General features: G+C 39.9%; 1 protein-coding gene across 4 annotated transcripts in view; it reads right to left on the bottom strand.

The window, feature by feature from the left end:
* RTN3 (reticulon 3) overlaps positions 1–27,941 on the bottom strand; it is a 72,900-nt gene that overhangs the window by 24,218 nt on the left and 20,741 nt on the right. Inside the window, exons 2-3 of one of the 4 annotated variants that reach the window (XM_017882648.1) lie at positions 25,943–25,999; positions 10,072–12,396 (exon numbers count right to left, since the gene is read on the bottom strand). The exons of 1 other annotated variant lie outside the window; for it this stretch is intronic. In XM_017882648.1, coding sequence (XP_017738137.1) covers positions 10,072–12,396; positions 25,943–25,999 — 2,382 coding nt within the window. The remainder of the gene's footprint in view (positions 1–10,071; positions 12,397–25,942; positions 26,000–27,941) is intronic. 2 more of the 4 variants (XM_017882649.1, XM_017882650.1) reach the window with 2 other exon arrangements.

Raw genomic sequence — 27,941 nt, 5'->3', positions numbered from 1 at the left:
AAAAAAAAATTAGCCGGGCATGGTGGCGGGCACCTTAGTCCCAGCGACTTGGGAGGCTGAGGCAGGAGAATCACTTGAACCTGGGGAGTGGAGGTTGCAGTGAGCCGAGATTACGCTGCTGCACTCTAGCCTGGGTGACAGAGTGAGACTCTGTCTCAAAAAAAAAAAAAAAAAAAAAAAAAAAAAAAAAAAAAAAAAAGAAAAGAAAAGGAAAAAAAAAAAAAAAAAAGAAACTAAGATGGGGAGGTTATAAGGGGCCTTATTAGCCAAATCTATTGTATGTATCAAATTTCCATATAAACCTTTCTATGAAAAAGTGCTGCACTATCAGAACTATGATTAAATAGAGTGGTGAGTAAATGATATACAGAGAGAGAACCAGGAGATAAAGGCAGTATAATACATCACCTATGGGGCAGACCAGACCAACATAGAGTATAGATTTGTAGGTGGTAATTTGAAGCTACAGAAAAAGAAGAGATCACTTTGAGGCATCTCAACCCCTCAAATTCCACATATCAAAGAAAACATCATTTTTGACTGACACTCTTCCCTGATCAGAAAATAGTTCTACCATCCACCCAGAAACCCAAGACAAATACAGAAATAGGGTTCACTCTTCCTTCTCCCTCATCAACTACACTCAAACATCAGGACGGGTTGCAGTCTACCTTTTTGAATCTATCAGAAAAAAAATAAAATCTTTTGATTAAGTGAAGAGTCTTAAACATTTTTATGTCTTAAATTTACCTTCTATGAGCAGACTCCAGAGAAGACTGTCCAAGTCAGTGACTCTCAGCTGCGTGTGAGATGGGACAAAGGTTGTGGGATGGGGAGTAGATCCTGACTCCTGATGGCACATCTCACTTTTTCAAGGTATGGACAAATTATTGCTTGATTCTGATATGTGTCAGGTAGAGAATCACTACTGGAGAGAGCCACTGACACAGACAGGGAATGTCCTTTTCTTTGGGTGTGCTATGTGTATCTTGGGTGTTCTAAAACAGAAGAGAATTGTGAGGCAATGGGCTAACGAACTGCTACACTAGTACGCAACCTTATAGAGACAGATTGAAGCCTTGGCTAGTCTCTTCCTAAAGTCCTACAGGGAAGTGACCCAAGCTAGTTCAAAAGGTACTGGAAAAATAAAAAGCCAAAAGTTCTCAAAAGAATGAAGTCAATGTTCCCTTACTTTTCAGGTTATAACTTTATCTTTAATATCATACCACTTAATTTCTTTTTTCATTTAAAGGACCTTACTTTCTTCTCTTTTCGTGATTCTTTACATAAGTAAAATCACTAATTTCTCAGTTATATTATTTTGCTAATGACAGATGAAACATCTGACAAGGAATGTCTGTACAAAGAGTGTTTATATTGCTGGTGGAATTACGAGTGATTCCTTCTTTTTATTTTCCAAATCTTTTGTAATGTGGCCATATTACTTTTATTTTAAAAACTTTAAAATAAGGTATCTTAAAGTTTTATTTTATTCAAGTATTTCTTGCCCATGTTATTTAAGGACGCTGGCTGCAGTACCCATGTTACACCTGAAGAGGGCACTAACACATCCAATGGTAATCTCAGGCTAAGGAAAAAGGAAATCAGTCTTGCACCATTTCCAGCAGGAACAGCAGTAAACCTTACTGATTCCCAATCCGTTAATTTTATTACCGAATTTGGGGAACGCTCTTGTTTTGATTCTAAATAGCCATTTCCAAAAGTCAATTGACTTTACTCTCCCAAGTATACACCTCAAAGGTAGAAAAGAAGAGCTGTTCAAACACTTATTCTGAAAAGGAACAAATGTGAAAGAAATTTCAAGGTTTAGTAGTCTGTTAGCTTTACTTTCTTCTTCTTCTTCTTCTTCTTCTTTTTTTTTTTTTAAAGACAGGGTCTCACTCTGTCACCCAGGCTGGAGTGCAGTGGTGTGACTACAGCTCACTGTAGCCTCGACTTCTGAGCTCAGGTGATCCTCTTGCCTCAGCCTCCCAAGGCTACAGGTGCATGCCAGCATGCCTGGCTAAATTTTTTAATTTTTTTGTACAGATGGGGGTCTCAGTTTGTTGCCCACTCTGGTCTTAAATTCTTGAGCTCAAGTGATCTGCCCTCCTTGGCCTCCCAAAGTGCTGGAATTACAGGCGTGAATCATTGCACCTAGCTACTTCACTTTTTAAGAACAAATAAATCTCCAATTCATTTCACCTTCCTTGCAAAAGTTGCTTAAAATCTGTCTATAACACATCTCTAAGAACACTCAAACATGCCTAAAACAACTAAAAGGAAAAAAAAAGGCCATGCTTTATAACCTCAAAAGGAAACTGTTAATAAAGGGGAAACAGTTAAGCTTTTAATATGAACAATTTATGTAAAGACAGATGCAGACATTTTTACATAGATTATTTCTTTTCTTTGGTTACTTTCACATTAATAGTTATAATAAATGAAGCCACTTTTAAGTTGCAAAAGAGACATCAGGTGATGTGTTTGTAAACTCAGGCCCAAATTCTGTGGCTGCTGAAATGGGTTAACAGTCTGCTCTGCTACAGATTTATCCTTAACCAAAGAAATCCACCCCCTCAAAAGGCACAGAAAGATCACTGACAGAATACAAAGCTGACACTGTCAAAGACAGACACACATACTTTTGGCCACAGATAAGTCTGGCAGTAGGCCAGAGAAGCATGTAGGAACGCCTTTCAAACTTACGTTCATCTCACACTCTCAGAAAAAATAGTTGTTTGTTCATTAAAATAACCTACCATCCCCTTTGCCCTCAATTTCAGATTTATAAAACAGAAAACAAAATGGCATTGTCTACCCCTGCCCAGGTGAACAGTATGGATCTAAAAATGTGAACTTTTGACCTTAGTCACCTAAAGAGTATTTTCTTTTTTTCTTTCTTTCTTTTTTTTTTTGGAGACAGAGTCTCATTCTGTTGAGCAGGCTGGAGTGCAGTAGCATGATCGCGACTCACTGCAACCTCCGCCTCCTGGGTTCAAGTGATTTTCTTGCTTCAGTCTCCTTAGCAGCTGGGGCTACGGGCACCCGTCACCAAACCTGGCTAATTTTTCTATTTTTAGTAGAGATGGGGTTTGACCATGTTGGCCAGGGTCATCTCAATCTCCCAGCCACAACTGATCCACCCACCTCAACCTCCCAAAGTGCTGGGATTACAGGCATGAGCCACTGTGCCTGGCCATCCATCTTTAATTTTATGGTTAGTGCATTTTACCTAAGAAATCTTTGCCTACCCTATGTCATGAAAATATTTTCCTATGCATTCCTGGAAAAAAATTTTGGTTTTAGTTTTTACGTTCAGAGTTCTAATTCATTTTAATTTTTGCATGTCATGTGAAGTTAGAATTGTGGCAGGTGGCATTCTAAGATGGAGCTGGGCATGGTAGCATATACCCCTAGTCCCAGTTACTCGGGAGGCTGAGGTGGGAGGATCCCTTGAGCCCAGGAGGCAGCAGTGAGCTAGGACTGCAACACTGCACTCTGGCCTGGGCAACAGACCAAGACCCTATCGCAGGAAGGAAAAAAAAAAAAAAGGATTCTATGATGGCTTCCAAGACTCTTGCCCCTTGTTGTATATGCCTTGTATAACACTTTCCCCTGCCCCTAAATGTGGGCAGAACCTGTGAATATGATGGAATAGTCATTCTAGTTTTTGCATTTGAGTTTTTGCTATTAATATAAAACAACAAAATTGAGTTTTGTGTATTAATCTAATATCTATCCTGCAATCCTGCTAAGTTCACTTATTAATCCTAATAGTTGTTTTTGTGGATTTCTTAGGATTTTCTATGTAAACAATCATGTCATCTGTAAATGAAGAAAGTTTAACTTCTTCCTTTCCAATCCTGATTTCTTGTATTTCCACTTATTGCTGTAATTCAGTGGCTAGGACCTCCAGTATGATGTGTGTGTGTGTGTGTGTGTGTTTTTAGACAGAGTCTCCCTCTTATCACCCAGGCTGGAGTGCAGTAGTGTGAACTTGGTTAATTGCAATCTCTGCCTCTTGGGTTTAAGCGATTCTCCTGCCTCAGCCTCCTGAGTAACTGGGATTACAGGCGTGCACCACCATGCCCAGTTAATTTTTGTATTTTTAGTAGAAGTTTCACCATGTTGCCCAGGCTGGCCTTGAACTCTTGGGCTCGAGTGATCCACCTGCTTCAGTCTCCTGAAGTGCTAGGATTACAGGCATGAGCCACTGTGCCCGGCCTTCAAACTACAGAGTTCGTTTTTTTTTTTTTTTTTTTTTTTTTTTTGAGACGGAGTCTCACTCTGTCACCCAGGCTGTAGTGCAATGGCACGATCTTGACTCACTGAAACCTCCATCCCCCGGGTTCAAGCGATTCTCCTGCCTTAGCCACCTGAGTAGGTGGGATTATAGGTGCCTGCCACCGTGCCCGGCTAATTTTTGTATTTTTAGTAGAGACGGGGTTTCACCAGCTTGGCCAGGCTGGTCTTGAACTCGTGATTCACCCGCCACGGCCTCCCAAAGTGCTGGGAGTATAGGCATGGGCCATCGCGCCCGGTCCAGTTCACTTCTTTCATCTCTAGTTGTGCTGCTTATAATCCTTTGTGCGTAAGTGTGGTTCACGATTAAACAGAGGCTTAAATACAGTTTATCTACAGAATTTTAGGTTGTCATTCTCTGGATCTCTCCTTTCCAAGATTCCTCCTCCCCTTACATTCCACTGACTCAATGGTTGTGGCTGATCCAAATTCTGTCCACTGCTTAGGTTTTCTATGAAGGTTTGAGCCAACCTGCCAGGTACCCACTTCAGCCTGTCCTCTAGCTAAAAGCAGTAAAAATAAAAAACTAATTTCATGCTGTCTCTTCTTACATGTATCAACTCTCTTTCAGAATCTGACTGCTCCCATTCATTCTCCAGTGCCTTCAGGTCTTTGTTTTTTAAAAATTTTGTCCAGTTATATGCAGGAAGGTCAGGTCCAATAAAAACCTACTTGGCCATAAGAAAAGAAAACCAATCTGATGTTGCTTTTAAGAATTACTTCAGATTCCTTATATATGTAGGTATATAGGTTCATTTTTTTTTCTTATGGAATCTTTCCAGCCATAGATTCACTTTAAATGATACCAAGATAGGAATTACTTTGTATCCCTTGTTTTGTAACTCTTTTCATTCCACTTTAGCACACACCATCTGCTGGGTGCTCAACAATGTAGTTTTACTAATAAATTACAAACATTTTACATACCAGAAGACACTAATTTTGACAATAACTAGAAAAATAATGCACAGAGCTGGAAGTGAAAATGATAAGCAGTAGCACCCTAACACTGGGGAAATATTCACATATGTGTAAAAACAGACAAGTATAAGAATATTAACTTCAGGCCGGGCACGGTGGCTTATGCCTGTAATCCCAGCACTTTGGGAGGCCAAGGTGGCGGATCACACGGTCAGGAGATCGAGACCATCCTGGCTAACATGGTGAAATCCCGACTCAACTAAAAATACAAAAATAAAATTAGCCGGGCGTGGTGACGGGTGCCTGTAGTCCCAGCTACTCAGGAGGCTGAGGCGGGAGAATGGCATGAACCTGGGAGGCAGAGCTTGCAGTGAACGGAGACTGCACCACTGCACTCCAGCCTGGGTGACAGAGCGAGACTCCATCTCAAAGAAGAAGGAAAAAAAAAAAAAAAAGAATGTCAACTTCAGCACTGTGTATAATAGTAAAAAACAGAAAAGAATCTAAACCCTTATCAAAAGAAAATAATATATTCATACAATGGATTACTTTATAGCTGTTAAAAAGAATAAATTATATATATTCCAACATGAAGGAAGTTTAAAACCTAATGTTGAATGGAAAAAGTTATACAACAAACATGATAATATGAATGAATGGTTAAAAAGCATAAAACAATACAAACACATTTACTTAAAATAAACTGGAAGGATGTACCAGGTCCCTGATGGTGTTACATCTGGGGAAGGGGAGTGGCCAGGTGGTAATCAAAGAATCCTTTAGTTTGGAAGCAAATATGACTACCAATGCTAACAATTAATATAAGTTAATTCTACATATAGAGAAGATATGGGTGTATGCTGCCTTTGTACTTTTCTATATTTTTCCATTTCTTAAAAAAAAAAACTTTAACAACTTCAATGACCGTGTAATATTCGATTGCACAACTATACCATAATATACTCAACCAATCTCTAATTGTGAAGACACTGAGATATCTGCCACTATCATAAACAGTGCTACTATGAACATCTGTGTAGTTATTCTTGAACATTTTAAAAAAAGGATAAATTCCGGCTGGGCGCTGTGACTCACGCCTGTAATCTCAGCACTTTGGGAAGCTGGGGCGGGCGGATCATGAGGTCAGGAGTTCAAGACCAGCTGGCCAACATGGTGAAACCTGAGCTTTACTAAAAATATGAAAATTAGCCAGGCGAGGTGGCAGGTGCCTGTAATCCCAGCTACTTGGGAGGCTGAGGTGGGAGAATATCTTGAACCCGGGAAGCGGAGTTTGCAGTGACCTGAGATCGTGCCATTGCACTCCAGCCTGGGCTTTTTTTTTTTTTTTTTTTTTTTTTTAAAGGATAAATTGCTAAAACATGATTGCTAGGGCAATTCTAGGTCTGTTACATATTGCCAACCGCCTTCCAGAAAGGCTATAACAATTTACATGTACTCACCAAACTATATGCTATTTCCTTGCACCTTGCCAATCTGGATACTAAAACACAAAAAACTTTCTTCACTACACTAGGTATGTGAGAGGCAGGGATCTGATTTTCTTCCCCAAACTATGAGAGTCTATCATAACGTAATTACTGAGCAACCAACTATAATATCATAAAGGCTTCATTACAAACTGTTATGTAATATAACATAAAATAGCAAAAACAAACAGAAAACAAACCATTAATTCTTTCATTGTTTCTTTTGCCTATTTTCCCAAACAACTTTAGGCAGAATTAAAGCACAGTTTTTATCTTAGAAAGGAAGAATATGCAGATACACGTATTTAAAACTAGACAACTGGTTGCGTTTGGTGGCTCAGGCCTGTAAATCCCAGCACTTTGGGAGGCCAAGGCAGACGGATCACTTGAGGCCAGGAGTTTGAGAGACCAGCCTGGCCAACACGGTGAAACCCCATCTCTGGTAAAAATACAAAAAATTAGCTGGGCGTGGTGGCACACACCTGTAATCCCAGCTACTCAGGAGGCTGAGGCAGGAGAGTTGCTTGAACCCTGGAGGCGGAGGTTGCAGTGAGCCGAGATTGTGCCACTGCACTCCAGCCTGGGCAACAGAGTGAGACTCTGTCTCAAAAAAAAAATTAAAAAAAAAAAAAAAAGATAAATAAAACTAGACACTGATGCATTTTATTGAAATGGTTGATATTTTAATTTAATTTATGTATTTATTTAGACAGAGTCTTGCTCTGTCACCCAGAGTGGAGTGCAGTGGTGCAATCTTGGTTCACTGCAATGAAATGGATTATATTTTTAAAGATTTAGTCATAAATAAGACAATTTTAAAAGGTTTTCACTTTTGAAAGCTGCAAGAAAGACCTTTAAACTTCTTGGTCTAACTATACCAGTCTTCTTTAATTATCATCTAAAAATATACACTAATCACAGAATTTGGTCAGTGACAAATATTCTGAACTTCCACAGCCCTTTTCATCTCTCACGCTAGATTAAATAATTCAGTTGAGAATTACTAATAATTAGCATTTACACAGCACTTTATTTACTGCAACATACAAAGCAGGGCAAAATAATGATCACATTAACAAAGGAAGATGCTGAACCAATTAGACTAGTCATCTAAGGTCACGCTAAAACAAGAATTTGCCAGAATTAGACACTGGAGTTTTTGTAGCATAATTCCTATGTGCCTTAGTACTCAAAAGTTACTACCTATAAGAATTATGACAACTCAGGAAGAAATCTAGAATGTACCAGAGCCAGAGAATCATATTATTGAAATGATAATTGAAGACCATCTACTTCACTTTACATCCTCACTTTACAGATAAGAAATCTGAGGCCCCCGAAAGGTTATGTAAGTTAATTGTTCAAAATCATACTTCTAGGCACAGCACACCAAGAATTAGAACCCAGCACTCTTTAATCCAAATTCAGTGAGCTTCAAATACTAGAGTATAAGAGCTACCCTTAATCTGTAACTCAAAATTTTTGGTTTATCAAAAAGCCTCAATGTCTTCACTGATAATTGTTAGTGAAATAATTCATATCATTCATTCAACAAATAATTTTCCAGTACTTATTATGTAGCAGGCCCTGTATTTGGTGCTAAATCTGACCGAATATTTACTATGTGCTAGGCACTGCATTACCTGCATTTTCATATTTAATCCTCACAATACCATTACAAGGTTAAGTACAATTTATCTATTTTAAATATTAAAACTTAAGAAGATAAATCTACCTACAGTCTCCAGTAAGGAAATGCCCTTATAAAAAGTAAATAGTATAATCAAACACAAAATACATTTAGCCTAACAAAAATCTAATTTTCTTATAAATACTACAACTCTGTGTATGATTTCATTTGAAAAAAGATCTATAATCAAATAGTTTAAAAACCACAGACCTCTACATAGCACCTAACACTGACCATATAGTAGATGTAAAACTTGGTATTACATTAAAGGATGGGGGTCCCTTGTAGAGGGGCTTGAAAGATCCTTTTTTTTTTCTTGTACTTTCCAAGACCCCAGAACAGACAGCATTTGCAGTAATCTAACTGAAAGCCACTTGATAGAAAAGTGATCATTTGAAATAAATAAAAGACAAGAGAAGGGGTTTCTAGTACCATCTAATAATGAGTTTTGGCCTGAAGAATATTAAACAAGATAGAAAGTAGAAGAACGCATGAGTTCTCCTAAGTATTACTCACAAAATAGTACTACAATACTGGCTACCTACTTTCAGGGCATAAAATCTCTATAGTATATGATCACATTAATTAAAAGTTTCATTTACTATCTTTCCCAGCAGGAATTCCTTTATCTTTGATTGCTAAGATTCCACAAGACACATATCAAAAAACTCAAGTGCTACAAAGTGTGACTATTGTGGAGATTTAAAAATAAGCTTTGTATATAAGAACCTGATGATATTGGCCCTAATACCACCCTAGGGCCAATCTACAAGAAAAGAAGTAGACCGGGAGCGGTGGCTCACGCCTGTAATCCCAACACTTTGGGAGGCCGAGGCGGGCGGATCACAAGGTCAGGAGATCGAGACCACGGTGAAACCCCGTCTCTACTAAAAATACAAAAAATTAGCCGGGCGTGGTAGTGGGGGCCTGTAGTCCAAGCTACTCAGGAGGCTGAGGCAGGAGAATGGCATGAACCCGGGAGGCGTGGCTTGCAGTGAGCCGAGATCACGCCACTGCACTCCAGCCTGGGGGACGCAGTGAGACTCCGTCTCAAAAAAAAAAAAAAGAAGAAAAAGAAAAGAAGTAACTGGCCAGACGCAGTGGCTCACGCCTGTAATCCCAGCACTTTGGGAGGCCAAGTGGGCAGATCACAAGGTCAGGAGTTCGAGACCAGCCTGGCCAATATGGTGAAACCCTGTCTCTATTAAAAATACAAAATTCAGCCTGGCATGGTGGCTGACACCTGTAGTCCCAGTTACTCGGGAGGCTAAAGCAGGAGAATTGCTTGAACCCGGGAGGTGGAGGTTGCGGTGAGCCAAGATCTCGCCACTACATTCCAGCCTGGGTGACAGAGCAAGACTCTGTCTCAAAAAAAAAAAGAAAGAAAAGAAAAGTACCTTGAAATATAACCGGAGCATAGAAAAAAGTTTTAGGGGAAGACTAATGTTACAAAGTGGTCTACTGCTTTGGGAAATATTGGTATTAAGGAAACCAAATCAAGCAATCATTTAAAAAAAGACGAGAGAAGAATCTGCCTTTCCCATCATACAGTATATTTGTATTCTAGCCATAATTTTGTAGGTATAAATCAGACTAACATAAATGGCACGCTGATAAGTAATCAATCACAGAATTAACCACATGCAGTATTCTAATATAAATGGTTACCTGAGAAGTCTGTCAGAAGTCTTGCTAGGACATGCTTTTTTACCAATTCAGTCTTGCTAAGGCTGGAAACAGCATCTACCCTAGAAGTTTCTCTGATAGTAGTGGGTTTTTGGGAAATCCCAAGATCGGATCCATTCTTGACATTATGTTCTAGGATGTCATATGATCTCTGTGGCCAAGATTCTGGGGCAAATGTGAAAGTTTGCTTCAGTACTTCTTCAGAAGGCAATTCTGCGTCATGCTGTGCAGAAGCTGACTTCTCAACCTGTCTTTCACCTAATTCTTTAAGAGCCTTAATTGTGAGCTGTTCTTGTTCTAAGTCAAGAGATGCTACTGGAGTACCCTGGGTAGGGAAAACACCTAGAGGCTCACTTCCATTTGTTTCTTTGCTTTGTTCACTGTATTTGCTTCCAATGCCTTTAATTTCAGAACCACTGGACTCACTTTCATGTAAGACTTCTACAGGAGGAGTTGTTTTAAAGTCTGTCATCTTCTCTGATATTGCTTTAAAGGCATTTCCTTCACTATCTACTATTCCTTTATCTCTGGTTTCTGTAAAGGCTGCTATCAGGTCCTCTGGGGAGGAATCATCTATATGTTTAACATTTTTCCCATGTAATGACTCCAAGTAGGCAGATGTTGTCACATTTAATGAGAATTCTGTCTCATTAAAAACATTTGGAGACACTGTTGAAGGAAGTTTGGGGTTCTCAGTAGTAACAGGCTTTTCAGGAGCAACTTCACTCACATCTTCTAAGCCGACATTTATTTTGGGTACTTTTGCTGCCTCACTAGCTGGACTCCTTCCAAGAATATCAGGTTGCTCTTGATGCAGCTCAGAGTCACTGACCAACTCTTGAAAGTTTTTAGATGTTTTTTCTTCTCTCTTATAACTGGGAATCTCTTTGATTTCTCTTTCACCTGTTTTTACAACAGCACTTGGAATGGAAACAGGTTTTTCAGCTTGAATTTTCTTATTTTCAAATGATAGATCTGTTGTGATGTCCTCTATTACTGTGTCATCAGACTCACCAGAACTATCAGCTTCTGTGATTTCTCCCAATGCAGAGCTCTGCCATTTCATTTCATCTTTCAGGTGGTCGTCAGGTAAAACCACTTTCATTGTGGCCACTCCAGAACCCAAAGAGTCACATTTCTCAGGTGGAGATCCAGGTAATTCTGCAAGTGTTTCACCCTGTTTCTGCATATTGCCTTGCACACCTTTGATACTGAATTCTTTTGTGGAATTGAAAGAGTCGGGTATAGGTTTTCCAGTGATAGCATTTTCTTGCAGGAGAGATGCTTCTGTCCAATCACCTGTTGATTTAGTGATGGGAGTGCTCCCATTAATAGAACATACAGGAATTTTCTGATGAGTGTTAACTTTAAGATTTACAACTGGAATTTCTGAATTATATTCACTCATGTCAAGTCCTGTAGTTTTTGTGATGCAGTCAGAAGATTTATCAGTCTGTTGTTTCACTTGGGGAACCAGATCCCAAGTCAGTATTTCGTTAGTAAAGTTATGCATGTCATTCACGCATCTAGACACCTCTTCCAGTGCTGCATTTGTGTGTGAAAACTGCCTACTGAGCAATGCAGACATTTGATAACGTCCTGCCTCTTTATTTCTCAGTGGAAAAAGCTTGTCATTAGTCTCTGAAATGTCTTCGGATGATTCTCTATCAGTGTGCATAGACCAGCTACCAAAATCATCTGTGCTCTCCTTATACGAGTCTTTAAATTCTTTGTCAAATGCTGCTTTGTCAATAATTACTTCAAATGGTGATTCAGGGGAATCCTTTTCAATAACACCATCTCCTGAAACTTTGGATGGGGACAAAGAGTATGTATATATGCCTTCTATCTTAGAGTTTTCAGTAGGTGGTTTCTGGGCTGTTAGCAGGGTGAATCTGTCATCAGCATCCAATGCAGTTTTAGCTTCCCTACTTGATACCTCATTTGGGTTCTTGGTCTCTTTATCTATTTGCTCTTCCACTTGACCAATTTTCTTTGAAAGCAAGGCAGGATGCTCTGGGAAACTGGCTGGAATAGAAGGACGGTCACAATGAACTTCTGCTGCAAGAGAAATTGGAGAGTCTGATATGTTGTTGCTGATCCCCTGAGGCTTTTCCACCTTTTTCATATCCAGAAGATCCAAGTGGTCTTTTCCTTCTTTGGCTAAAATAGGCTGGCTCCCTACCACATTGCTTTTTTCTCCATGTAGTATTGTAAGGCCATTGTTATGTATTTCAGAAGATGAAAGAAAGGAAGAAGTCATAATTTCTGAAGATGGCTCATCAGAACAAAGAGAGCTCAATCCCTCTATGATCAGAATTTCAAAGAAAATAATTGTTTACCAGGCACAATTACACATTAGCTAGCCAAGCCAAGCAGCATGCTTTTTACTTTTTAAATTACATAAATATATATATATACACACACACACAGGATGTATATATACACACATAAATATGTAACAAAACGATCAAGTTATCCTACAGGACATGCATAAAGCTGCCAACAGTGAAACAGAAAAGCCATATCATGCCACGAACTGCAAATAACAAAAAAATTTCCTAACAAATACTTTTTGGACTACTTTTCCATTGTAAAGAGAAAGCATAAAGAAGGGCAGAAAGACTGAGAAATCTTGGGAGGTTTTTTATTATTTTGGTAGCGCTAATCAACAAAAGCAAAATAATTTATACAAAATAAATAACCTGATACTATAAAGAGTTGATAGACTTCAATCTGTAAGCTGAACAATTCAGAGCACAGACTGCCTCTATAAATCCACTATTATAGTCTCACAATCTGAGAAGGAAAAAAACAAGTGGCCAGACTTGTTTTTGATTTTTAGGAGATGCAGTAGACCCTCCCTGAACCTGAAAATGAGACTAGAATTATTCTATTCTATCCACAGGAAGAATCTGTCCCATGTACAAATAAATAGCTGTGATGTTCTAAACTAAAGGGTACTGAAAAGGTGGACCCCTCCAAAATCTTTTTTTTTTTTTTTAATACAGAGTCTTTTTCTTGTTGCCCAGGCTGGAATGCAATCGCATAATCTCAGCTCACTGCAACCTCCACCTCCCAGGTTCAAGTGATTCTCCTGCCTCAGTCTCTCAAGTAGCTGGGATTACAGGCAGGCACCATCAAGCCTGGCTAATTTTTGTATTTTTAGAAGAGACGGTGTTTCACCATGTTGGCCAGGCTGGTTTCAAACTCCCAACCACGAGTGATCCACCCGCCTTGGCCTCCCTAAGTGCTGGGATTACAGGTGTGAGCTGCCCACGCATGGCCCCTCCAAAATCTCTTGTACTAACTTGTCATTGAAATCAATATTGTACTGTGCAAATAGATTTCTTTGGTTAAGACAGAGTTAACTGGGCCGGGTGCAGTGGCTCACCTGAGGTCAGGAGTTCGAGACCAGCCTGGCCAAAATGGTGAAACTTCGTCTCTACTAAAAATATAAAAAAATTAGCCAGGCGTAGTGGCAGGCACCTGTAATCCCACCTACTCAGGAGGCTGAGGCAGGAGAATCCCCTGAACCTGGGAGGCGGACACTGCAGTGAGCTGAGGTCATGCCATTGCACCCCAGCCTGAGTAACAAGAGTGAAACTCCATCTCAAAAAAAAAAAAAAAAAAAAAAAAGAGTTAACTCCAGAATTACTTTTAAAATAGAAAATATCCTTCTCAAAGTAATATGTTGTCTTATCAGTTAATAAGCCATCAATCTACCACACTGTTTTCTAACTTCCTACTCTAACAAGTTTTTACGGGGAAAAGGATCAAAACAAATATCCCAAGGGCTGGTGCTTTCTTACTTCACTTATTTGTTTGTATTTGAGACAGGGTCTTCCTCTGTCCTCCAGGCCAGAGTGCAAGTGGTGCAATTGTGGCTCATTGCAGCCTTGACCTCCTGGCCTCAAGCTATCCTCCCACCTCAGCCTCCCAAGTAGCTGGGACCACAGGCACATGCCACCACACCTGGCTAATTTTTAAACTTTCTACAGACATGGTGCCTCGCTACATTGCCAGGTTGGTCTCAAACTACTGGGCTCAAGCAACCTGCCCACCTTGGCCTCCCAAAGCGCTGGGATTATAGGCATGAGCCACCAAGCCCAGCCCTGGGTGCTGTCTTTCTTGCATACTCTTGTATCTTTGGAGGTGGAACAAAGTGGGTCTTAAATAGCCCCAAATAAGTGAATCCAAGATTCAGCTTGGTCAGCTGAGACCTAAGTAGGCTCAGGACAGCAATGCCTTGAGCATGAATAACTGGGAAAACGTGACAGAGAAGTTCTTTTAGGATTATCTTTATTCAGCCTATGTTCCCTTTCTCATGTAAACATCCGAATACCAGATAAAAGCAAAATTATGACATCATTCAAAATTATTTTATTAAAGACAAAAATATTTTACAATAAATAAAATTCCACTATTATAAAAATGTTTTGAAATGCCATATAAAGTTCCCCTACTTCAACACATCATGAAATTTGATGTAATAAGAGCTGAGCTTTAGAAATAGTATAACTGAAACCTGGTTATTAGAATAAAAAGTCTTTGTACATTAAGGAAAACGGTTAAAGCTTGGTGGCAAAGCTGTATTACCAAAACAAAACACTTGAAGTAAACTATAACTCATATGTAGTTCTAATTTAGTAAAATATGGTTTGCATCTGCCATCATATAGTATGGATATTCAGCACGACTAGATTAGGGCATAACAGAAATGAAGCCCAGCACTGTAGGTTAAAAGGTTCAAATATCTGAAGTGTAAAGTACTACAGATCACATTTAAATCAGAAATATTCCACAGTCTGAGCCATGCATTGTTACTGAAGCTACCAGTGTTTCTACCAGAAAGCATTCAGTGAACTACAGTTATTGTAAAACTGTTTGGAAACCTCTCTCTTCAAACAACTCTGAGTTAAGTCAAACCGACTCCACCCCACAGGGAAGGTTCAGCTTATATGTTTTTTTATGTGTTTTTTGTGTGCTTTTTTAAGACAGAGTCTAGTTCTGTCGCCCAGGCTGGAGTGCAATGTTGTAATCTCGCCTCATTGTAACCTCCGTCTCCCAGATTCAAGCAATTTTCCTGCCTCAGCCTCCCGAGTAGCTGCGATTACAGGCGTGCACCACCACACCTGGCTATTTTGTATTTTTAGTAGAGACGTGGTTTTACTACACTGCCCAGGCTGGTCTCGAACACCTGAGCTCAAGCAGTCTGCTCGTCTCAGCCTTCCAAAGTACTAGGATTACAGGCATGAGCCACTGCGCCCAGCTAGCTTATGGAGATGGAGATTTCAGATGATTCAGATCTGTCATCTTACAGATGAAAGTCTACAAAATGAATTAGTAATAATTCAACAAGTATTTATTGAGTGCCTACCACGTGCCAGACATTGTTTTAGAAACTGGGCTTAAAGCAGTGAATAAAATAGAAAAAATTTCTTGCCTTTATGGAGCTTACAACACAGAGGGGAAGGCAGACAATAGGCAAAATCAGTAAGTAAAATGATGATGACAATGATATAGTGGTGATGGTGCTTGATTAAACTAAAAAGAAAGCAACCAAATTGAATGCTAACCAAAGAATATTCACATCACTGGGAAGAGCACAGTAAAACTGTCTATGCTTTAGCAGGACACAAACTGCTCAGTTTATCAGCTTTGCTTTTCTCTTAACTTCCTTGAACTTTTAGTACTCCAAAACTTTCAAGTTAGGTGTAGAATAATCTTAGGTAAAACTAAAGATAAAGTTAGAAGTCCTATTTTCAGAATACTAAGAAGTCCTCTACTGAGCACCATAATGGCCTGACAGACTTCAAACATTAAAGATTATTTAGGCTGGGTGTGGTGGCTCATGCCTGTATCTCAGAACTTTGGGAGGCAGAGGAGGGAAGACCGCTTGAGTCCAAGAGGTCAAGATCAGCCCGGGCAACATGGTGAGACCCTGCCCCTAAAAAAATAGAAAAATTAGCTGTGCATGGTGGCACGTGCCTGTAGTCCCAGTCACTTGGGAGGCTGGAGTGGGAGGATTGCTTGAGTTTGGGAGGTCAAGGCTGCAGTGAGCCACGGTCATGCCACTGCACTCCAGCTTGGGTGACAGAGTGGAGAAAAAAAGAAAAGAAAAAAAGAAAAAGAAAAGGAAAAAAAAAGTAAAGAAAAGGAAAAAAGAAAAAGAAAAAAGATTACTTAATATGACATGGTTACTAGATATATTTAAAAAAACCTCTAATAATGTTCCCTAATAAAAATGTTATAACTTACTATTTAGGGTGTATATTATTTTTGGGGGCAAGCTCAGACGGTAAACAGAGCTCAGTGCTGCCTTCATTTCTCAGTGATTGTGAGATGCAGGCGCTAATCATTATTGTCAGTCAAGCCTTCCCACGTGTAGAAAAATAAGGTAGCATCATCATCTGAGCTTTAACTTTCATTATTTTGTTTAGAATTTCAGCAAATGACAAGACCATTTTTGGCTAGCTGAAACCCTAACAAATTTGGACAGAGCTGACCTGTACCAAGACAATGGGAAAAACTGGGCTGGAAGTAAAAAGTGTATAAAGGCATGAAAACATTAAATAGAATGAAGACCAAAAACTAATAAGCCTTTTAGAACAGCTCCGATAAGCAAAGACTCTTCCAATTGGTCAGTATGGCACTTGTAGTCACTAGTGTTGCACAAGTCAGTACGTGGCAAAAGGACAGAAAAGTCTAGTGAATCTGAAGGCAGTTAGCTCCTAAAACACTAAACACTGTAAAACTGTCTGGTGGAATAAATCTGGATTATTTTATGTCTCAGAAAATGTCTACCACTTTTCTTTTTTCAAAGATTCATCCCTTCACATGCACTCCAAGAGCCTTTCAACATTACTGAAAACAAATTGCCATCAAAACTCTCATTATGAACACTTTCTAAATTAGTTCTTTGCTATAATGGAATTTAATGTGGATATTCATTTTCAAGAGTTCTAATCACTTACATGGTGCTACTCTAATTATTAACAAATAAGGTCATAGATCTAGTAGATTTACTAAAAAGGTAACCAGCTGGGTGTGGTGGCTCATGCCTGTAATCTGAGAAGCCAAGGTAGGGAGATGGCTTGAGCCTAGGAGTTTGAGACCCACCTGGGCAACACAGTGCGACCCCATCTCTACAAAAAAATTAAACAATTAGCCAGGTATGGTGGCATGCACCTGTGGTCCTGACTACTTGGGAGGCTGAAGTGGGAGGACTGCTTGAGCCCAGGAGGTCGAGGCTGCAGTGAGCCATGCACTCCACCCTGGGTGACAGAGCAAGACCTTATCTCAAAAAAAGGGGGGTGGGTGAGAATCAATATATGGTAAGAGGTAAAAAATGTCATATCCCCACAATGATCATGAACATGTTCTCAAACTTATCAAGTACTCAGCTCCATGATTACTCATCTTCTTAAACTCTAAATACTCCACTGAGATATATTATCTGAAACAAAGACTAGGAAATTAGTTGGTAGTCATATTTTAAATTCTAAATTTTTAGACCCAAATAAATTTTTTTTTTTTTTTTGAGATGGAATTTCACTGTTTTAGCCCAGGCTGGAGTGCAATGGTGTGATCTCGGCTCACCGCAACCTCCGCCTCCTGCGTTCAAGCGATTCTCCTGCTTCAGCCTCTGGAGTAGCTGGGATTACAGGCATGCGCCACCATGCCCAGCTAATTTTGTATTTTTAGTAGAAACGGGGTTTCTCCATGTTGGTCAGGCTGGTTCGGAACTCCCGACCTCAGGTGATCTGCCCACCTTGGCCTCTCAAAGTTCTGGGATTACAGGCGTAAGCCACCATGCCCGGCCAAAAAATTCTTATTAAAAAATTCGAAGTCGGCCAGGTACGGTGGCTCACGCCTGTAATCCCAGCACTTTGGGGGCCGAGCTGGGCAGATCACGAGGTCAGGAGTTCGAGACCAGCCTGACCAACATAGAGAACCCTGTCTCTACTAAAAATAGAAAAAATTAGCAGAGTGTGGTGGCGCATGCCTATAATCCCAGCTACTCAGGAGGCTGAGGAAGGAGAATCGCTTGAACCCAGGAGGTGGAGGTTGCAGTGAGCCAAGATCACGCCATTGCATTCCAGCCCAGGCAACAGTGTGAGACTCCATCTCAAAAAAAAAAAAAAAAAAAAAAAATCGAAGTCCTCTCATCCCAATTACTAATTGTGTGTCCCTGAGTAAACTGCTTAATCCCATCTCATCAAAATCTCATCAAAATGGGAAAATTAAAGCACCTAACTTTAGAACTGCTGTGAGGATTAAATGAGTTAATACATGTTCACAGCAGTATCTGCCACTTAGTAAATCCCCAATAAATGTCCCCAAACACCACATTCTCAAAAAACTCTCTTGACATAGAGACTCCAGGTGAGAGAAAAGGCATATTGGCAAATTGTAACCACCTTCATCTGGTATAATATAATACAGAAAATCCTCATGTAGAGCTTTAGACACTTTCCCTTCTACCATTCACATATTAAGGGAAATAATTCAAAGAGCTTTTATTTACTTTTATTTACTTCAAAATCTTGGGTGATGCAACGTCTGAATATGTTGGTACAAACCAAACGCCTATGGCATCCCAAGAATTATGCTAGGTTCTATGCAGATAAAGATGTTTGAGAGCCCAGCCTGGCATGGCGGCTCATGCCTATAATCTCAACACTTTGGGAGGCTCAGGTGGGAGGATGGCTTGAGCCCAGAAGTTAGACGAGCCTGGGCCAAATGATGAGACAGACCCCTTCTCTATAGAAAATTTTAGGGCCTGGTGCGGTGGCTCACGACTGTAATCCCAGCACTTTGGGAGGCTGAGGCGGGCAGATGACCCGAGGTTGAGAGCTTGAGACCAGCCTGACCAACATGGAGACACCCCATCTCTACTAAAAATACAAAATTAGCCGGGAATGGTCGCACATGCCTATAATTCCAGCTACTCAGGAGGCTGAGGCAGGAGAATCACTTGAACCTGGGTGTGAGCCGAGATTGGGCCATCACACTCCAGCCTGGGCAACAAGAACGAAAACTCTGTCTCAAAAAAAAAAAAAAAAAATTTTTTTTTTTTTAATTAGCTTGGTGTGGTGGCACATGCCTGTGGTTCCAGCTACTCAGGAAGGTAGGTGAGCCGGGGAAGTCGAGACTGCAGTGAGCCCCAATTGACCCACAGAGTTCACCCCGTCTCAAAAAAAAAAAAAAAAACCCAAAAACAAACGAAAACCCACAAGAGAACTCAACAAATAAGAAATTCTAAGCCAACATTGAAAGATAACTAACTTTTCCTTTTTTTGAAACAGTCTCAGTCTCACTCTGTCAACCAGGCTGGAGTGCAGTGGCCTGAACTCAGCTCACTGCAACCTCTACCTCCCCAGTTCAAGGGATTCCCCTGCCCCAGGCTCCCGAGTAGCTGGGACTACAGGCACACACCACCATGCCCGGGTAATTTTTGTATTTTTAGTGGAGATGGGTTTTGCCATGTCATCCAGGCTTGTCTCAAACTCCTGACCTCAAGGGATCCACCACACCCAGCCAGTAAATTTTCCTGAACAAAATGTTTCGCAAATGATCTTTACCACCAACAGGGTCAAAGTATATTTTAGTTCAATGTACAACCAGTTGAACAATTTAATAACCAAGCACAGAGACAGCCTTTGGCACAATTTTTCACAATCCCTCTCAAATTTAAGAGTAACTACTAGTTCTCCACGGGGTTTATCTCTGATTTACTGCCTCTGTCCTTCCTAAAGAGGACAGAGCTCAGGAATCTGTATTACAAGGTTCCCAGGCAACAAACTTGGTTTCAGAATCACAGCCTTAATATATCTGGTATGTGTTGGAAGGGCAGAAAGATAACGGCCATACTTCAGAGCTCTGGTCCCATAAAATCCCACAGGAGGAGCCACTCTCATGGCTTCTCCTCACACAGATGGGCTTGAACTCGGCACAACTTAAGAGTAGCAAGGCATGCAGCAGGAGTGGTCTTCCCTTGCCTAAACACTTCCATATACTAATTCTAAAGTATAGTAATTCTGCATTTTTATTGGAATAAGGAAAAAACCACATCTGACTAGAAAATCTGGTATGAGAATTGAGGCAGCAATTTCTCTCTTTTATGCCCAGAGTATTTTATCCTTCAGAGCAAGATGGGGAGTTTAAAACAACATGATCAAAAAAAAAAAAAAAAAAAAACTACAATGTCTAAGACTGGGCACAGTGGTGGCCGCCTGTAGTCCCAGCAACTCAGGAGGCTGAGGTGGGAAGATTGCTTGAGTCCAGGAGTTTGACACCATCCTGGGAAACACAGTGAGACCACATCTCTTAAAAAACAAACAAACAAACAAACAACAAAAAGTACTTATGAGTAAATACATTTGAATTGAAAATCCTTCATATACTATTTATTCTGCTTCTTTTCCTCAAAGTGTCTCTTAGATAAAGATTTAGTACTCATCTACTCAAGTACTTACAACTTCATTACTAAAAACAAAATGTGATCTATAATTAAGGAATAAGGAATGTTATATCCTATATCAAAGAGTTCTTCCTAAAAAGAGTAAATAGTTTAAAATTAGGTTATAGTTACCATGTTGTTAATTACCCGCTCACCTAAGAAATTCATTACTTTTTACTAAAAGGATATGTATAACATGGAATCACTATATACATCAGTGAACAATGGGTGCCAGCCTGTAGTAGCCACTAACTTACTTTTTCACATCCATACTATGCATATTCATTTGAGGGAGGTTTGAAATATTCAGGTATAGGTTTTCCTACACTTGAATTTTCTCATGTTCACAAAACAAGACAAATTCGTGCAAAACAGTATCAACAACTTTCAGCCACAGCATCAAAATAGGAAGTTAGCCAGCAGACACTCTGCAGCCAAGCTAGATTCTAAACAAAAAGTCTCTTTTACACAAAGAAAATGTTTTCTTTTGTTTTGTTTTGTTCTGTTTTTTTTTAAAAAAGGCTGTAACTGGCAAATTTATTTTTTTCCTCAATGCTTGCCCCCAAGTTCAGGGTTGTAACTTCCTATTCCAGATGCCTACTGCATTAGTCAAATTGAATGCAAGCGTTCATTAATGCAAATGTGCTTCCAATGCGGCATGGTGGATGGATCCTCTCTTTCCAATCTCATTTTCACCTACTTTTCTTCCAATGCTTTCTAAAGAAACAGTATTTTCCAGCTTCCACTCTTATCAAAGGTTTTGAAAAGTCAAACAAAATTTCAGTCTGATTTTGTTTTTGTTGGAGGAAGCATATACCCCAGATGATACTAAATTATATCACTAATAGCGTTAATATGGTCAAAACAATAGTATCTACCTCTTCTGCTGTCATGATTTTAATATTAACTTCAAAACGCCATCTCTAAAAAGAAGTCAAACCCTAAAATATAGCTAGTTTATCTGATCATCTTTATTACAGGTACAGCAGTTATGACCATGGCTTTGGCATCCTCCATCTGTCACTTACTTGCTGTGTTACCTTGAGCAAGTGATTTCACCATTTTCAAGTCATTTCAATTGGTAAAAGAGCCAGTCCCTTTCCTTCATAGAACTGCTTATGAAGATTAAATGAGATGATTCATTTAAAGTTTACTGGGCATAGTAAAAGTTCAATAAAAATTAGCCACATACTACATCTATACTCTGTCAATATCTTCATATGTTTTTATGAAGTACAGGAAAACATTAAAATGTAATCCACTATTTTGAAACTCTCAGGGATTAGGCTGAAATATAATGTTGCTTCATGGAAAAAGGAAGCCATAAGCAAAAGACTGCAAGGACTACTCAGGGGTACTCTATTGACATTCTAATTAGAAATCTATTCATATCAAAAGTTTAACTTCCTAGCTTATGTAGCTATATTCTCAAAGCACTACAATTTAGTAAATATCACAAAATTTACTTTAAAAAACTTTAACTGCCTTTTACTCAGTCTGAACAGGATAAAAAAAATCATGTCATTCTTAAATCTTAAAAAGTCCTATTTAGCTCAGGTATGGTGGCTCATGCCTGTAATCCCAGCACTTTGGGAAGCTGAGGTGGGAGGGCCGCTTGTGCTCAGGAGTTCAGCCTGGGCAACCTAGTGAGACCTTGTCTCTGTTTTTTTTTTTTTTTTTGAAGTCCTATTATTACTACATATTGCTTAACATGATTGGAGTATATAAAAATAGCCACAATTTCCCTAAGTCTAGATAGCTAAGGTATATGAAGCCAAAGAAATTAGTTGGGTTAGTGTCAGTGACGGACTCAAGGTGCATGCTGGTGGCAGTAGTCACTTTCAGAGGCCCATGTGGAAGTGGACTATTCCCAGAGCCCTCATCTCCCTCCCAGGGTTTTAATATAGTTAACCAACTATATCAACAGCTTCCTCTTCCCTTATTTTCACTAAGGCAGACTGGAAGCTACCAGTCTTGGCTACCCTAGAAAACACCTAATCATCTGCCAAGGTGTTCCCTCAAACAACTGAACAGACTAACCTCTAGACCACCAATGGCGTAGGGTCCCACTGGGCTACTTTTCCATCATGTGTTTTGTTTATTTGTTTGTTGCAGGAGAAAATGCGACTAATAGAGGTTAAATGAAACCCATTCGAGAATAGGGCATTCTTTTTGTTTTGTATTGTTTTTGAGATGGAGTTTCGCTCTTTCGTCCAGGCTGGAGTGCAATGGCGCGATCTTGGATCATTGCAACCTTTGTCCCCCAGGTTCAAGTGATTCTCCTGCCTCAGCCTCCCGAGTAGCTAGTATTATAGGTGCCTGCCACCACACCTGGCTAATTTTTGTATTTTCAGTAGAGACGGGGTTTCACCACGTTGGCCAGGCTGGCCTTGAACTCCTGACGTCAGGTGACCTGCCTGCCTTGGCCTCCTAAAGTGCTAGGATTACAGGTGTGAGCCACTGCGACCAGCCGGATAGGGCATTCTTAATTACCTTTTTACAATAACGCTATTCTCAATCTACACCGGTCAAAAAAAATTTTTTGTAAGCAAAAACGAAGAGTAAGTATATGCTATCTTACAAATTCTAATACACACTGTGAAACTGAAGCCTATTTAAACATTCATTTTAATTTAAATCCTTTTTATTTACCTCCCTTCTACTTGAGTGCACATGTAATTTCTGTTAACCAGGGATTAAAATAATTTTTAAAGCTATGACAGTTATCTTTTCAACACGTCATACATTAGGTATGTTAGCCATGGGTTACATGGGGTTACACTGTTACACCGTTTAGAGTATCAACTATCCCTTTTCTTTTTATTTATTTATTTATTTATTTAGACAGAGTCTCGCTCTGTTGCCCAGGCTGGAGTGCAGTGGCGTGATCTTGGCTCACTGCAAGCTCCGCCTTCCGGGTTCACACCATTCTCCTGCCTCAGCCTCCTGAGTAGCTGGGACTACAGGCGCCCGCCACCACGCCCGGCTAATTTTTTTTTTTTTGTAGTTTAGTAGAGATGGGGTTTCACCGTGTTAGCCAGGATGGTCTCGATCTCCTGACCTCATGATCCGCCCGTCCCGGTCTCCCAAAGTACTGGGATTACAGGCGTGAGCCACTGCGCCCGGCCTAACTATCCCTTTTCTATATGAAAAAAGTGACTTGGCCTGGCGACGTGACCCATGCCTGTAATGCCAGCACTTTGGGAGGCCAAGACAGGCGAATCACTTGAGGTCAGGAGTTTGAGACCAGCCTGGTCAACACGATGAAACCCCGTTTCTACTAAAAATACAAAAATTAGCTGGATGTGGTGGTGCATGCCTGTAATCCCAGCTACTCAGGAGGCTGAGGTGAGAGAATCGCTTGAACCTGGTGGGTGGAGGTTGCAGTGAGCTGAGATCACGCCATTGCACTCCAGCCTGGGCGAAAGAGTAAGACTCCATCTCAAAAAAAAAAAGAAAAAAGAAAAGAAAAAAAAATAGTGACTTAAGATTAGAATGTATTCTTAAATATCTGAAATACAGGAGAGGAAATAATTATTTGTTCTATTTATACTATATTTTTCTTCCACAGTAGAATAAATTTAATACCTATTTGCTTAAATTATTTTCTCCTAAGGAAAAAAAAAACCCTTAAAAATATAAATATGGTCAAGTTCCAAATGTCAAGAACAACTTAACTACTTAATATGTTCGAGTTACTTTCTAACATTAACAAAATTTCTATCTTTTAATGTAAACATGTTAATTTCAGAGGTCATTATTTGGCTCACAAGATATCCAAATTCACATAATAAGGCACATTATAAAGGAATTGGGGTTCTAATGTCATCAGTTTAAATTAAAATAAACAAATTATTGGTCAAGTGTGGTGGTGGCTCATGCTTATAATCCCAGCACTTTGGAGGGCTGAGGTGGAAGGACTGGTTGAGCTCAGGAGTTCCAGACCAGCCTGGGCAACATAGCAAAACGTTTCTACAAAATAAAAATTAAAAAATTAGCAGGGCATGGTGGCATGTGCCTGTATACAGTCCCAGCTACTCAGGAAGCTGAGGTGGGGGGATCACTTGAACCCAGGAGATTGAGGCTGCAGTGAACTATGAATGTGCCATTGCACTTCAGCCAGGGTGACAGAGTGAGACCCTGTCTCAAAAAAAAAAAAAAAAATTCCCTACCACGTTTCCTAAGGAGCAGGTTTAACCAGGCAAAAGTTTCACTAATTTTTTTTTAAATCCCATTATGTTTGTATTCTTATAAGGTAAAAGTCTTTTGCAGCTACAGAACTCCACAATCTATCTAGTGATTTTAATTACTTTTTCCTTTTTTAAAATAAAGGTTCTCAATTGACCTGTATTTGGGTCTAGTACAGCAGCACAAATGAAGTAATACTTTATTATTAGTATAAATTGATGAAGCACATAGTACCCTCTCTTTCAGCTTCTTGGCAATGTTACCTCCACAAACTGATTCCCTTCCCTACAGATTGACAGATTAAAAACAAAACAAAACAAAGCCACAACTCAATCTCTAGGACAAGAAGCCCTGGTTGCCAAAAGTCACATAACTGACTTGTTCAATGTTCCTAGGCAATTTGGAACTAGCCTAACTTTTATGACGTATCTCAGATAAATTCACATTAAAATACCCTAGCTAGGTTGGTATTTTTCTGGTTCAGTGGAAGCACACTTTTATACTGTTTTTCCAAAACTGCTACCTCTCTAAACCAGTTTCATAGCTGCAAATCAATACATTAAATGCATTCTAGGGGTTGGGTGTTTTCTGAGCCACAATTTTGTTGCTGTTGGTGGTGGTGGTGGTGACACACGGTCTTGCTCTGTCACCCAAGCGGGAGTGCAGTGGCATGATCATCGCTCACTGCAACCTCTAACTCCTGGGCTTAAGCAATCCTCCCACCTCAGCCTCCTGAGCAGCTGGGACTATAGGCATGCACCACCAATGCCTGCATTTTTTTTGTAGACACAGGGTTTCACCATGTTGTCCAGGCTGGTCTCAAACTCGTGAGTTCAAGTGATCTGCCCGCCTTTGCCTCCTGAAGTGCTGAGATTACAGGTGTGAGCAACTGCACCTCGCCTCTGAGCCACAATTCTATCTGCTCCAAATTCTGGTGGGCAAGTTTTTAATTTTAAAGAAATACTCAAAACTACACCTGAAGTTTATGCTATGTTACAGAGTCCACCCAGCCTCATTTTATTTTATTAACCATTACAGGAAACCCACTGGAAACTGCTAAATAGAAAGAATCAGCTTGTAATTAGTTTTTATTTTAGGGGATTTGGGTGCAATAGAAGACTTGTGCCTCATATCCCCAGTTACAGCCTCTTTCTCAACATTTTTCTTTTACCAATGCACACAAAAAAATTACAGACTTGCCTTGTGAGGTCGAAAATAGAGATACAGGCTGAGAGGAAGAGGAAGAAACAAAGGAATCTGAAAGAAAATATACAGCATGAGAATGTGACAACCTCACACAGGAATTTTAACTTTAACTTTCTTTTTGATGGGGAGGAAGAGTCAAGCATCATAATTTCATTGGGTTTAACAGGAAGGAAAACTCAAATCTTTATTTCCAATTATTGTTTTCACTCACCTGATAGCAAAATCTTATTTTATTTTCAAGATGCATTTCTAAAAGTTAATCCATTCAATTTTTTTTTAGTCAAACATTCTCACCTTCAAAAAAAGAAAAGAGGAATCCCTAGCATTTTACATTAAGCACAACCTCAAGAACAGATGCTGCTGCTCTTTTACTCTGTAGAAAAGGGAAAATAAGTATCTGAGTACTAATTAATATTTGCTTTTAACCATTCCTGAATGCATTTTGAGGAGTTAAGTCACTAATAAAAGCATTTAAAAATATCTAATTGGCAAATATGCAAAGATGACCCTAAATTTTTTTTAAAACTCACAATTAATCCATGGGGAAAACAGGACTATATGAGAAATCTATCTTCTAAAATTATAATCCTCTAGACTGGGTGCAGTGGCTCACATCTGTAATACCAGCACTTTGGGAAGCTGAGGCAGGTTGATCAACTGAGGTCAGGAGTTCAAAACCAGCCTGGCCAACATGGTGAAACCCCGTCTCTACTAAAAATACAAAAATTAGCAGCGCACGCCTGTAATCCCAGCTACTCAGGAAGCTGAGGCAGGAGAATCGCTTGAACCCAGGAGGCAGAGGTTGCAGTGAGTCGAGATCGCGCCACTGCACTCCAGCCTGGGCAACAGAGTGAGATTCCTTCTCAAAAAAAAAAAAAAAAAAAAAAGAAAGAAAGAAAATTATACTCCTCTAAATTCAGCAACATGTATCAAAATTTAAAAAGCACATATTCTCCTCCCAGTCCCCCTGCACACTACTCTCTAACTCTACAGTTACACTTCTAAGAATTTATCCTACAGACATATTTGCATACATGCACAAAGATATGTGTATGAGGATATTCATAAAAGCTCTGGTTATAAATATTAGGAATACTCTAAATGACCATCAACAGAAGACTAAAGTTACACCTATCACTTGCTTTGGCAACACATATACTAAAACTGGAAGGATACACAGACTAGCATGGCCCCTAAAGTTATTTTTTTTTAAGTTACTGTGACATACTTGCTGCCATGAAAAAGAATGAGGTACAGCTATACTTTGGTATCTGAGAGGGATTGGTTCTAGAACCACCCCCTGGCCCCCCAAAATCTGAAGATGCTCAAGTCCTATGTATAAAATGGCATAGTATTTGCATATAACCTACACACATCATCCCTTATACTTTATTCTTTAGACACCTAATACAACGTAAATGCTATGTAAATAGTTGTTACACTGTATTGTTTTAAAAATTTGTGTTTATTGTTGTTTTTTAAAAATATGTTTTTGGTCCACAATTAGTTGAATCCACAGATGTAGAACCTGAGATAAGGTGGGCTAAGTGTATATGTAGATATAGTCCATATATGAATTAAAAAGCAAAGTGCAGGCCGGGCACGGAGGCTCACGCCTGTAATCCCAGCACTTTGGGAGGCTGAGGCAGGCGGATCACGAGGTCAGGAGATCGAGACCATCCTGGCTAACACGGTGAAACCCCGTCTCTACTAAAAATAGAAAAAAATTAGCCGGGCGTGGTGGCGGGTGCCTGTAGTCCCAGCTACTCGGGACGCTGAGGCAGGAGGATGGTGTGAAACCGGGAGGCAGAGCTTGCAGTAAGCCAAGATCGTGCCACTGCATTCCAGCCTGGGTGACAGAGTAAGACTCCGTCTCAAAAAGAAAAAAAAAGTGGCCGGGCGTGGTGGCTCAAGCCTGTAATCCCAGCACTTTGGGAGGCCGAGACGGGCGGATCACGAGGTCAGGAGATCGAGACCATCCTGGCTAACACGG

This window comes from Rhinopithecus bieti, unplaced genomic scaffold (assembly GCF_001698545.2).
Source record: "Rhinopithecus bieti isolate Rb0 unplaced genomic scaffold, ASM169854v2 scaffold_13271, whole genome shotgun sequence".
Taxonomy (NCBI): Eukaryota; Metazoa; Chordata; class Mammalia; order Primates; family Cercopithecidae; genus Rhinopithecus; species Rhinopithecus bieti.
This window is presented reverse-complemented; position numbering and strand designations above follow the sequence as displayed.